This window comes from Staurois parvus, unplaced genomic scaffold (genome assembly GCF_062004578.1).
Source record: "Staurois parvus isolate SC_StPar_1 unplaced genomic scaffold, SC_StPar_1.0 ptg000104l, whole genome shotgun sequence".
Classification (NCBI taxonomy): domain Eukaryota; kingdom Metazoa; phylum Chordata; class Amphibia; order Anura; family Ranidae; genus Staurois; species Staurois parvus.
In genome coordinates, this window is record NW_028317900.1 from 11,664,153 (window position 1) to 11,678,381 (window position 14,229).

At 39.4% G+C, this 14,229-nt stretch overlaps 1 protein-coding gene across 1 annotated transcript in view; it reads right to left on the reverse strand.

The window, feature by feature from the left end:
- Positions 1-14,229, reverse strand: part of GALNT16 (polypeptide N-acetylgalactosaminyltransferase 16) — a 206,571-nt gene that overhangs the window by 45,233 nt on the left and 147,109 nt on the right. The window contains exons 8-9 of the mRNA XM_089671333.1: positions 11,084-11,168; positions 6,722-6,825 (exon numbers count right to left, since the gene is read on the reverse strand). Coding sequence (XP_089527459.1) covers positions 6,722-6,825; positions 11,084-11,168 — 189 coding nt within the window. The remainder of the gene's footprint in view (positions 1-6,721; positions 6,826-11,083; positions 11,169-14,229) is intronic.

Genomic DNA, 14,229 nt, shown 5'->3' on the forward strand with positions numbered 1-14,229 from the left:
GTTTGTACATTACATTAAAAGATTCTATTTTGCAACAGTTATTTTGGGGGATCAACACTCCTCCATCAGGGCTTGTAGAGTGATTACAATAGGGTGAAAGTTACTGTTCTAGACTGTAAGTTAGAAACCTGGTAGACATATACAGAATATGCAGGTGCCTGGACTGACACTGGCCATTCCTGACAGTCCCATAAACTTTTTCTTGTAAGAAAAAGTGCAATTTACTTGTTTTAATGTGAGCCAGTGGATCACGGTTGCAGTACATAGGCTCCTGCAGACTCTTCCTCCTGCTCCATGCTTGAAGGTACAGTCTTTTGGTTACGGATCTGGATAAAATGTTAATGGACTATGAGTGTGGCAATCATGTACTTGTGTAGCACTACCCCCTTAGGAGTCACTGAAGATATGGGTCCCCCTATGGTCCTGTAAAGCCAGGCAACATGCATTTTCCCAGACTTGCATTCCAGAGACAGTTAACAATACTTGAACTTTTTGTTTTTATTTTATTAGGGGTAACAAACTTGGATGGGGTTGAGGGATACATAGGATGCCCAAGGAACAATAAACTGAGCACAACTTCCTGGCAACTATGTGTAAGTCTTTTAAACATCAAAACTCTTCTGGGAGAGCTCTCCAGCCTCTCCCGGTATACAACCCCAGACCCCAGATAAATCATCTTTTTATCCAGCTGCCTGAGGGAATCCCTGGGGAAGGGAATCCAGTGTCTACCACTCTCAGATAAATAGTCCCGGTATAGAGCCCCATGCTCCTACAGCTCTTCCTCACACTTAATCTTCCAACCAAACTCTCCTGCTGCTGAGCAGGCTTAGCTATACTTAAAGACTGCCCTGCCCCATGCCAAGCCTCCTGCTTGGGAATTGGCCAGAGTCCTCTAAGTGTGCAGGCCAGCACCTCCTCACCCCCGCCCACTGCTTCCAGAAGCTTCTCCAAGTTTCTAGAGCAGGGGGAGGTATCAGGGAACTGACCTGCAGAACCTCCCAGCCCTGACCTAAAATAACCCTCTGACTCAGCCCACGCTGCTATTCAGCCTTTTTAGCTGAAAAAGCCTAGCTAGCTCCCCCTAGCTACCTAGGAGGGTGCTTCACTTGTGCTCATTTGATAACGATAAGTCCCTCTGCTATAGACAGACCTCTTTGAATGATGCTGCTGTGTGGGCAGATCCATGCACAGCCACACACAATTTAAAAAGTGACAGGAACCAGCAGAGAGAAAAATCCCTGGAGTCTGTGAAGGGAAGAGGGTGGGGTGGTTGGGTTGGCTTGGCACCATGTTACATCCTAAGGGTAACTTATCCCCAAATAGACATTAGATATAAACGTAGACACTTAAATGGATAATATAAATGGAGATAGTACAGTTACAATACAATAAAAAAGCGGGTTAAGAGGGCCCTGCTCATAAAAGCATACATTCTAATAGGATGGGGTGAGTGGTACAAAAGGTAATAACTGTGAGGGATGAGCTGATGGAAGAATAAAAGTTTAGCTGTTAGGTGGAGGAGGGATAGGCTTCCCTGAAGAGATGAGTTATCAGTGTTCGCCTAGAGACATAATTTAAGATAAAAGTGACATTGCCACAAGTGAGACCTTTTTGAATGGCCTTCATGGCTTGAAAATGGTCTTTGATTCAAAACTCCTTCCTTGAATCAAGAGGAATAAAATAATTGAAAAGGACTCTCCAGTAATAACTATGACTTATTCTGTACTAGAACGTTGATAGAATCAGATATCTGACATAATGGCCTACATTTAATAATTCATAAGACCATTCTTACTTTTGTCTTCTTTCAGACTTTTTATTCAAGATTATCAGCATGGATGCATCATAGTGTACCAAAGCCTCTATGCACATACTGCAACTACATCATGAGCTCAGCTCTCATTGCTTTATTAGAATTTATTAAGCAGCATAAAACTGAAAGACAGTAGACCTTCCCTTTACCCAAGGACACTCATAAAACAATATCCTGTATTAACATAATTATATTCACATAGTAAGCAATTCTCGAAAAATTCTTCTAGCTGATTTTATTACACTGTAACAGAAAAGCATACACAACTGGGGAATATTACTTGTTCCACATACGTCTGTTCATTCTTTTTTTTCCTATTCAAATAGCTGTTTTGAGTCGCTAAGGCAACCAGGCCAATAACAGGTTCAGCCTACTGATGCTTGTTTCATACTGTTGTGTTATTTCACATACATTTATATATTTATCTACACATATTTGTTTTATAAAAGTACTACCTTAGTATAGTGTTGTTTTTAAAGCCACAACTTTATTTTGTGATTTTTGAGTAGTGATGGGTCTGTGTCCCATTGGGAAGATGTGCCTTCATTTTCTCATTTGAAGACCCATCAGGAAGAGAGAGAAATTTTCTCCAGAGTGAATGACTTGTCAACTGTACAGTCCACATGATTGGTTTTTCCCTTACCTCCTGTTGAAGTGACAGCTGAAACATTCTGGATTCCATCACTTACTCTCAAGTGACAGTGGATTTCAGGACAAACAAAAAAGATGACTATTGAAAACTAAAAAAAAGTTTTGTATTTAGATACAATTTAAAGTGGGCCAGTGCCTTGCTCATGCAGAGAAAAGCAACATGTTCACCTTAATGGGCCTCCCCCTATTTCACAGCAGCTTACACTTTCCTTCCTTTTATTTCCCTGTTGCTCTGTTCATTCACTTGGAGAAAGAAGAATATTTTGTGTAAACTATGGGGGAGATTTAACAAAACTGGTACACTCAGAATCTGGTGTAGTTGCGCATGGGAGGTAATCAGCTTCTAAAGCCCTCCATAGACTATTCAAATCTCGGCGGTTTCAGCAGGGACCAGCTGAAATTCAAACCATGTACAGTATGGGCCAGCTGAACGTACCCAAGTTGATCAATTGATCAATCGATCAACTTGGGCACAACCAGCCTGTCAGGTTTTACATGTGATTATTCCTAGCGACTATTATTGCCACTAGCAGTAATTACTGTGTTCTCCCAGTGCAGACAGCTCCCCTCACAGGGAGAACAAAATGGCACCACGGGAGGGATTCACCCATGAACAATAACTGTGTTGATCAGGAATCAAGCAATTTTCTTTTCTTCAACCCATGGTTACAAGAAAGAAAATTACTCCATCTATGGCCAACCACCTATAGGATGCCAGTCAGTGCAAGTATCTAATCTTAATTCTATATTTAGGATGAGCTTGTCTACATTGCCCCACGTTTTACCTAAGAGTTCTAGTGTGGAAGGAAAAGTAAGTTACAGCATAACTGCTATTCCTTTGACTGGTAAATGCCAAGAAACATCTATGACCCACATCTAGATGGAACATCATACAGTTTTTTTCCCCAAACTAAAGATGGCAAAATGTCAAAGTGTATCAATACCCACTTTTTTTTTGTTTTGGATAGAATAAGGAAAAATTAGAACTCGTCAGATTTTACTGCCATCAGAAGCTTTGTTGGAGAGTTTCCTAAAAGGTTAGGACAGAAAGTGATGAAAAGCTCTCTTTTTAGAATTAAACTTAGTAAGTTAGGAAGTAAACATTCTCTAAGGCTAAATTAAACTTTTCCAGTAAATAAACTAATATTTATTATATATTAACTTGGCAGCTTTGTAAAATGTTCATTAATTTTAATGCCATACCTTTAGGCCATTTGAGCCTCCCTGGAAGCCTTGCTGGACAACACCTAGTCATGAATCCCCATGTCTTGCCTGTAATGCTAGGAGTGAAAATTCAAGTTTTCACTTTTTATCAAAAAGGTAGGACATAGAAATTCATAACCGGGCATTGTTCAACAAGGCTTCCAGGGAGACTCAAATGGCCTAAAGGTATGACATTAAAATTAATGAACATTTTACAAATCTGTAGCTTGTTAATATCTTCTGTGGCCCCCTGGCTATTAGGCTATTTTCTGGAAAAGGTGACTTAACCTTTAAGTTAATAGAGAAATTTTAGAACCTTTGTCAATGTTTTACTGTTGTCTTTTTCCCTAAAGCAGATTTTCCCTCACTTTTTGTCTGGTGCAAGGTTGTCACCAAAATGGAAAGTGAGGAGAAAGCTCTCTAAGGGATCCCCGGGTTGGCAGCAAAGTATGGCAGAGATATCTCTATGTAGTCCTCCCGCGTTCTAGGTACCTACAGTCAGGTCCATAAATATTGGGACATCGACACAATTCTAACATTTTTGGCTCTATACACCACCACAATGGATTTGAAATAAAACAAACAAGATGTGCTTTAACTGCAGACTGTCAGCTTTAATTTGAGGGTATTTACATCCAAATCAGGTGAATGGTGTAGGAATTACAACAGTTTGCATATGTGCCTCCCACTTGTTAAGGGACCAAAAGTAATGGGACAATTGGCTTCTCAGCTGTTCCATGGCCAGGTGTGTGTTATTCTCTCATTATCCCAATTACAATGAGCAGATAAAGGTCCAAAGTTCATTTCAAGTGTGCTATTTGCATTTGGAATCTGTTGCTGTCAACTCTTATACCAAATGGAACAATGCTAAGTGAAAAGTAATTGGTGCTGCGCTAATATTAAATATGTATAAAATTGTCAAGAAAAAATAATCCTCACAATATAAACATATAAAATCAAATCACAAAGAATAAATGTTGAATAGAATACACATGAAGAGATCCAAAATAATGGATAACCGTGAAAATACACCCAAAAATATATAAGAGGTATAACCTACAGTAGGTACACCAATAAATAGGTGACTATGGGTGAAAATACTTAACCATAAATGGTGCTATAAGACCATAAGATCCGCAAATGGGATCCCAACAAGACAGTGCTAAATATGCACTAAAAAAGTGCTGTGATGTGAGAAAATTGCCGTCAGATATACTGTGTGCCAACTAAATTGGGGCTATAGAAAATTAAAGAATATATACACAGTCATAGTGCACATAGGGTAAATCAATAGAATGAAGAAAAGAATCAGTAATAAACTGTGAATAGTGAAAAAAAGCTACAAGGCTAATATAACGCAACACAGTTGCTAGAAAAAATTATCAACCAGGATATACAGATCATAATATAAATATATAGGAGTAAACCATATAATAGTGACCCCTAGATGGGGGATAACGTGAATAAATAGTGAATAAGTGACACCAGTAAAAATACTGTATATGGTCAAAAAAATAAGCCGCAAGGCTTATATACCGCAACCTTGTTGCTAGAACAAATGATCAGAAAGACAAAATGAGATATAAAAGTAAAAGTGAACCATATATCAGTGACCCCAAAATAGGGGATGAAATAAATAAGTAAGTTACACAAAAATTAATGAGTGACATACAAAAAATATGGATCAAATAAGGTCAAAAAACATATAAATGACCCAAAATATATAATGAATCACATATACTTAATGTGATCCAACCAAAATCATAAAGTCCAAAACACCTATAAACGGTGGAGGTGTTCTATAGTGCTTAAATAATGCTGGTGTTTTTAAAGATGAATACATAGAAGGACCAAGCACTGTCTTGTTGGGAGCCCATTTGCAGATCTTATCACTGTCTATGTAGGCACCATTTATGGTTATTAAGTATTTTCACCCATACTCACCTATTTATTATTAGTGGTGTACCTAGGTTACACCTTTTATATATTTTTTGGGTGTATTTTCACTGTTATCCATTATTTTGGATGTCTTCATGTGTATTCTATTCAACATGAGGATTATTTTTTCTTGACAATTTTATACATATTTAATATTAGCGCAGGACCAATTACTTTTCACAAAGTATGGCATAGGTTCTAACTCTTCCCCATTCTATCCAAAGCAAAAAACAAAAGTTTTGGGTCTATGTACATTTTACAATAATTTAGGCCTATCAAAAAAAATGAAGTAGGAAATCAAAACTACGTTCTGCATTTCCATTGTGAGAAAGTCCGAAGAGTCAACAGATATCCAAGTTTATTGCACATAAATTACTTTATGTTGCCTTGTGGTATGTTAATGTAAGAAATCATCAGAGGATAAAAATAAAGCAGTTATATCATTTTATTACAAGGCTGTGTGCAGTAGTGATCTGTTTACGCCTACACCGCTATGGCTCTCAAAGATACTGGGCTGTACAAACTCCTTTCTGCTGCCAAGCAACTTCACACCTACTCTCACTGTACCCGCTGGATCTTTTCTTCCCTCTCTTGTGGATTAAAGTGAAGAGTTAAAGTGGAACTTTAATCAGAAAATTCAGCCCTGCTAGGTGGCTTCAGGCTGGCCCCCCTTGCAGGTATAGCTATGTAAAACATTAAGAATAAAGGCCTATACTGTTTAAAATCCAGAAATACACTGTCTCATCCTGCTCTGCACATGCTCAGTTGCTATTTTTATAGAAAATCAGAGCCACTAGAGGCTGATCTGCTGACGGTCTAAAGATTTACTACTGCTCAGGGGTTCTGGGCTTCAGCAAAATGGCAGCCTCCGGCAAGAAGAAACGGAAACAATGCTGGAGGCAATTTAAAGCACACATTGAATTTGGTAGCAGAATTAATAACGTGGAATGTATTTTCACTGCTATAGAACATTATTTTTTTTATCAAGTAGTTATGTGCAAAGTTTCACTTTAAGATATACACTGCCCTCAAGCTACAATATAAAGATGATAATTTTAGAAGGTTAGATGGATACACATTGGGATTTACAGTTACTTTATCAAGTTTTGGACTCACCGAAGTTCTCTCCTCCCCAGATATCCATTTGAGTATCATATTTTCCCAGCTGGTTAAACCAGGATTTGTCCATTACAAAAATACCTCCGGCAATTACAGGCGTCCTGATAATAAAATAAAAGTAGTCATTGAGCCTGAGTATTAGAAATAAAGAGAGAATTTGTCACGCAAACATAAGTAATGATTTAGCACAATGATGGTATAAATTAGCTTTTAGCTTTATTTAATAACATGAAGAGCACAACATCCTACAGCAACCAATCAATTTTCATTTCATTTTGACTGCTTCACACAGATTAAAATATAAAATCTGATTGATGGCCCTGGGTTATTTTAGTGTGCTTATTGACCATTGATCTTCTCTGGATCTACAAGTCCTAATGCATTCTAAATACTTATAGTATATATACTTTAGGCTAGTGATAGCTGAAACCTTTTAAGCTATGAGTTTTTTGAAGTTTTACGTTATGCCACCAATGACACTTGACATGTCTGTGACACATTGGGGTTGATTTACTAAAGAGAAATAGGCTGTTCACTTTGGAAGGAATGTTGCCCTTTGCAAGGAAATTTTCCCAAGAGCTAAATGTGAAGAACCACTTTCAAGAGAATACCCAATCATATATAAGGAAATAAGCAGCATTTTTGTTTGCATATGATTGGATAATGGAAGTCTTCAGAGCTTCACCTCATTCACTAAGCTCTGGGGCAAATTCCCATTGCCTTTTGTAAATCAACCATATATCATACAATAAGATGTTCTGTGAGATCTTGTGTTGTAAAATTTGAATGATGAATAGGTCAGCAAACTAGTGCAGAATACGGTCAAATATTGTTTTCTTATGGGTGGAAAATTCTGTAGGATCCAGCAAATCAGTGCAGAAATACGGTTAATACTTGTGGAAATTGGTTCTCTTACTAATGCCTGCTGAAAGACTTCTTTTCCCATTTTCTATTTTGTCCCACTCCAGAAAACATAACAATAGAGTTTGTAGTGCTATGGTGCTCAAACTTAAAGCAGTGCTGCACCCAAAAGGGTATGTTCTGCTTTAAGCCTTTGTCCCCTGCTCCCCATTAAGGATTGGCACCCTTGGGGAGCGGGTACCCAAATTTGACAGGTACCCCTCCCACTTCCGCTGCAATCACCTAAGGCGATCGGAAGCGGAAGTTGTCCTTCTACCCTCTCCCTCCCTGTAGTCTTCTGGGATACGTGTCAGGTCTCAGAAGACTACGGGGCCATTAACAAAGTGCAGCGCTTTTCGCACATGCGCAGTGGGCACCCGGCTGTGAAGCCACAAACTGTCACAACCAGGTGCCCACACGGAAGATGCCGACGTCGGGGAGAGAAGACGGCCGGTGAAACCAGCCGCGGTGAGGACTCCACTGGACTGAGGGACAGGTAAGTGTCTGTATTTTAAAAGTCAGCAGCTACAGTTTTTGCAGCTGCTGACTTACTTATTTTTTTTTCAACTGGAACTTCGCTTTAATTATCTTTATGCAGAAGCAAATCAAGACAAATAATGCAGGTAAAGGCAGGTAAGTGATTCTAAAAGTATTTTTTTTAATAACAAACATGTCATACTTACATGCTCTGTGCAATGGTTTTACAAAGAGCAGCCCTGATCCTCCTCTTCTGGGGTCCCCCACTGGTGCTCTTGGCTCCTCACCCCCTTCTGAGTGCCCCCATAACAAACTGCCTGCTATGGGGGACACTTTGTGTGTCCATTGACATACAATAAAGTTTTGCCCTGTCCCCCTACTCCCTCCTCACAGGTGTTGATTGACAGCAGCAGGAGCCAAGAGAGAGAGCCGAGAAAGCCTCTAGATTGAGATTAGGCTAAGGTAAGTAAATGGGGGGGGGCTGCACACAAAAGGTTTTTCTTCATACAAAGAATGCAATAAGGTAAAAAATACCTTCAGCCTTTACAACCTTTTATGGTGGTAGAGGAACAAATGATAACCTTTTACAAAAGCAGGAGCTATATGGTATGCTGCGTAAACCAGAGGAGACCACCAGGTCAGTTGTGACGTATTCTAAAGAATGATAGGGAATCAGCAGCAGCTACCACGTCTAATAAGAATACATACAGGTGACCTTGTTTTCCCACCTTATAGTCACCAGAACAGCTGCAGAGTTTGCCAGAATTAATACGCAGACTCTGTCCAAATAGCCACTGGAATTGGGGCTCTAAGTGTACAGAAGTAGGCTTGTGATTCCAAACTCTGGAAGACATTTTGAGTGTCCACTTCAGGAGAACTGTAGGGATGCTATGGTTGGGTGTGTCGGGGTGGTGAGACATCTCCTGTACTAGGACATACATCAGAAATCACTGTTCTAAACTGATCTTCTATTGTTAGCCACAGATTGACTGAATGAATTGAAAAATAAAAAAAACAAAACTAGTCATTCCTGAAACGCTGTGTGTATTTTCCACTCAAGTGCCTTTTAAACAAATCTTTACATGATTCATGGCACAAAAAAAGTGGAAGATATTTGTGATGTGGGAAAGAAAATTATTCGTTTCCTCCACACCCTGGCTGCCTGTTATCCATTAATAGCAGTTGTCAAATATAGGAAGACAGACAGTGAGCATTGTACAGATGATTGCAGTAGACTCCTTTGGAACATGAGAGATGGATAACAGTTTTCTCCATTGTTGTCTACTGATGATCCAGACATAAGTACTACCTGCAAGAATTGTACACTATGCAGTGTTTGTCTTTCATTATTTTGGCTACTTGGTGGATTAATGCCTAAGTATGCGTGTTTTTAATGATGGAATAACATCTTGGATATATGCTGATCTTCTTTTACTATTGTCATACGATGTTATAAACACCTAAAGTGCCTTCTGAACATTAGACAATCTAAAACACAATACTGTAATGAATTAGTGCAATCAGCCACTAATAGTGAATAAAAAGTGCTTAGTCCAACACAAATTCCAATAGTGAAAATTAATATTGAAAGGTGTTCAGCCGTGATTCCTCCACCCAAAAAATAATCAGCCTCTTATCAGAGGAATTGATTTCAATTACCACAGATCAATACATGCTTGTGTGCTCTTAGGCAAACATCCCAATGATAAGATACTTTCATGGCCTCCTCTGCATGATATGACAGACCAAAGAAGGAATCCTCCTATATGGTAGGTAGAAAATCCCTCCGAGGAGAAGATCAAAGAAGCGCAATGGTGTTATAGCGTAAAAACACTGTTTATTTAAAATTACCAGACATACTCACAAAAATGAGGAACGTAAGAGCGCAGAGCTAACAGATGCCGGAATCTCAAGTATCAGCGTGTAAGTGATGCCACCCGCTAGGCTGTGCCCAACATGTTTCGCCACCAATCAGCATCATCAGGGGTATGGAGGAGTATGCTCCATGCCCCTGCTCCAACTTTGGCGGCCCTCAAGAGTTGGGACTGCAGATATACTGGGGTGCAGGGAAGTAGCCTCTGCAGTTTACACATGTATTTGCAAATGTGTGCAAACTAAATCCCTTGGTTTTAACATGAACTCTTACATAGTTACATAGTTAGTCTGGCTGAAAAAAGACAAAAGTCCATCCAGTTCAACCATACTCTTAGACAGGGTAATTTGGTTTCTTACAGGCTGGTTGGTAAGTGAGCTTGGAATTTTTGTTTGTTGTTCTTTGACATGCGTTTCCCTTCTATGTGCTTCTTGCTGCAAAGGCCAGTTATGTTAGTGAATTGGTAAATGGATGCAATGGATACCTTTGCTGACATTGTGCTATTGCTGGGTGTCCAGTGCATTCCTATACCTTTAAGGAGGGGTGGGCTCCCTCCAGGCATACCTGCCCTTAATTCATCCATTGTTACATGTGTGCCTCAACTTTGAAGACTTTCAAAATGTATACGGTTAGGACTGCAGTACACTGGGATGCCATGAAGTGGTCTCTGCAGCTTAAACATATATTTGCAAATGTGTGCAAACTAAACCCTTTATTTTACCATGAACTGCTAGACAGGACAATTCATTTAGTTGCAGGTTGGCTGGTAAGTGAGCCAGGAATTTTTGTTTGTTGTTTTTTTTTGACATGTGTCACCCTTCCATGTGCTTCTAGCTGCAAAGGCCAGTTAGAGATTGGGGTGGTTGCCATTTGTTTGGACTATGTCAGAAACCAACTGCTTTGATTACATTTTCTGGTAAAATGTTATGGAAGGGTAACTTTGGTCTTCATTTTTGGCATAAATGCTTGTATGGGATGAGCTGCTAATGCCAGCACACAGTGTGTAGGAGGACCAGAGGAACACACTAGGACTTGGAGTGGTGCAGTCCTATCCTTGTGTCTACAATAAATCTTTATATATTGCTTATGAGAAAAGAAGCAATTGTTACCTTATTGAGGAGGTTGGATCTGTGCGGGACATCTTTTGTTCAATAGGAATCTGTTCCCATTTAAAGTGAAGACTCCAATCAAAACCTATTAGTATAAGGTAATAAACTCCATGATTATTCAGCAGGGACTAGGAAAAGCAGCACAGGCAAATGGGAAAAAGCAGAATTAAATGAGAAAATGGGAAGACGTATATGTGGTATCACACAGTGATTTAAGGGTCAGGGGTGCAGATTGCAGCAAGTTGACTCAAACTATAACTTCTTGTATCTGTTGAGGCTTCAGTGGCAGGATCCAGAATTCCCATGTTCATCCACCTGTACTGACTATTTTCTGTTTACTTGAGGGATCTTTTAATTTATTTTATATGATGTAGTATCAAAAAGTTTCAAGACTAATTTTATAACACACCAACAGATGGCAGCACAAGGCTGCATGCATAGTCACAGAGAGCACCGACCTTCATAAGTCAGTGTGCCAAAAGACATCTGTAAAAATGCTTTGCAAGTGCATTTTTGCCAATAAATAAGCTTTGGAATTGAATATAATACTCTACAGGAGCCCACTGAATCGTACCATGAGAAACCTTAGTGGGCAGGAGGGTGCAGTGGTTCCAGTCTAAGTAGCTGGGAGGTGAGAGATCTGGGAGCCTTAAGGTGGCACATGGTGTGTGTGTATATATATATATATATATATATATATATATATATATATATATATATACTGTATATAAAAGAACAGTTCATGAGCCAGAATCAGTGTGGGGATTCAATACTATGGAAGACTGAAGTCATGCATACACCTAACAAAAGTTTGTGTTCCAATGAGAGACTATTTGGCAAATTTTGCACAATGTTTCTGTACTCATTTTATGTATTTTGATTATTAAAACCTTACTGGTATTTACGAACTATGTATGAGCATGTAATTGATTCAATTTCAGTTTTTATATATTTAGACATTTGATTGTGTATATATATATATATATAATATATATATATATATATATATACACACACATACACACTCACGGGCCACTTTATTTGGTGCTCCTGTTCAATTGCTTGGTCACACAAGCAATCAAATGGCAGCAACTCAATGCATTTAGGCATCTAGACGTGATGAAGATGACTTCCTAAGGTTCAAACCGAGTATCAGAATGGGGAAGAAAGAAGATTTAGGTGACTTTGAACTTGGCATGGTTGTTGGTGCCAGACGGGCTGGTCTGAGTATTTAAAAAACTGCTAATCTACTGGGATTTTCACACACAACCACCTCTAGGATTTGCAGAGAATCATCCAAAATATCCAGTGAGTGGTAGTTGTGTAGACAAAAATGCCTTGTTGATGTCAGAGGTCAGAGGAGAATGGGCATACTGCTTCGAGATAATGGAAAGGCAGTAGTAACTCAAATAACCACCAAGGTACGCAGAATACCATCTCTGAATGCTCAACATGTCGAACCTTGAAGAAGATGGGCTACAGCAGCAGAAGGCCACACCGGGTGGCACTCCTGTCAGCTAAGAACAGGAAACAGAGGCTACAATTCGCACAGGCTCACCAAAATTGGACAATAGAAGACTGGAAAAATGTCCTCTGGTCTGATGAGTATGGATTTCCCCTAGAGATGGTTGTGCGTGATCATGTCAGTAGATCAGAAGTTTTGGCACCAACAATAATGCCACATTCAAGGTCACTTAATTCCCTTTTCTTCCACATTCTGATGCTTGGTTTGAACTTCAGCAAGTTGCATTCACCATGTCTAGATGCCTAAATACATTGAGTTGCTGCCATGTGATTGGCTGATTAGCAATTTGTGTTACCAAGTAATTGACAATAATAAAATAGCCAGTGAATGTATAGATATACAGTTGTGTTCAAAATAATAGCAGTCAGACATCACTAACCTGATCAATCACTGTTTTTGGTAGAAATGATATTTCTACATGGCAGATAATTTACTAGCAGGTGTAGTAGAGTAATAGAAATCCAACAGACCCAACAGTCATGACATGCATGCTGCTGATTCTGTGTAATTGAATCACTCATTGAAAGGGGCATGTTCAAAATAATAGCAGTGTGGAGTTCTATTAGTGAGGTCATTCATTCTTTGAAAAACAGGTGCCAATTATTGCCCTTATTTAAGGAAGTAAGGCAGCAAATGTTCTACATGCTGGTTACAGTGCATTTCTCTCTGAAATTCTGAGGAAAATGGGTCGTTCCAGACATTGTTCAGAAGAACAGCGTACCTTGATTAAAAAGTTGATCGGAGAGGGGAAAACATATAAAGAAGTGCAGAAAATGATAGGCTGCTCAGCTAAAATGATCGCAAATGCTTTAAAATGGCAACCAAAACCTGAAAGACGTGGAAGAAAACAAAAAACTACCATTCGAATGGATAAAAGAATAGCCAAAATGGCAAGGACTCAGCCAACAATCAGCTCCAGGAAGATCAAAGAAGGTGTAAAGTTCCCTGTGAGTACTGTTACAATTAGAAGACGCCTATGTGAAGCCAAGCTATCTGCAAGAAGCCCCCGCAAAGTCCCACTGTTGAAAAAAAGACTTGTGCTGAAGAGGTTACAATTTGCCAAAGAGCACATTGACTGGCCTAAAGAGAAATGGCACAACATTTTGTGGACTGATGAAAGTAAGATTGTTCTTTTTGGGTCTAGTGGCCGGAGACAGTTTGTCAGACGACCCCCAAACACTGAATTCAAGCCACAGTACACTGTGAAGACAGTGAAGCATGGTTGCGCAAGCATCATGATATGGGGATGTTTCTCATACTACGGTGTTGGGCCTATTTATCGCATACCAGGGATCATGGATCAGTTTAAATACATCAGAATACTTGAAGAGGTCATGCTGCCTTATGCTGAAGAGGAAATGCCCTTGAAATGGGTGTTCCAACAAGACAACGACCCCAAACACACCAGTAAACGTGCAACATCTTGGTTCCAGACCAACAAGATTGACATTATAGAGTGGCCAGCCCAATCCCTGGATCTTAATCCAATAGAAAACTTGTGGGGTGACATCAAAAATGCAGTTTCTGAGGCAAAACCAAGAAATAGAGAAGAATTGTGGAATGTAGTCCAATCATCCTGGGCTGGAATACCTGTTCACAGGTGCCAGAAGTTGGTTGACTC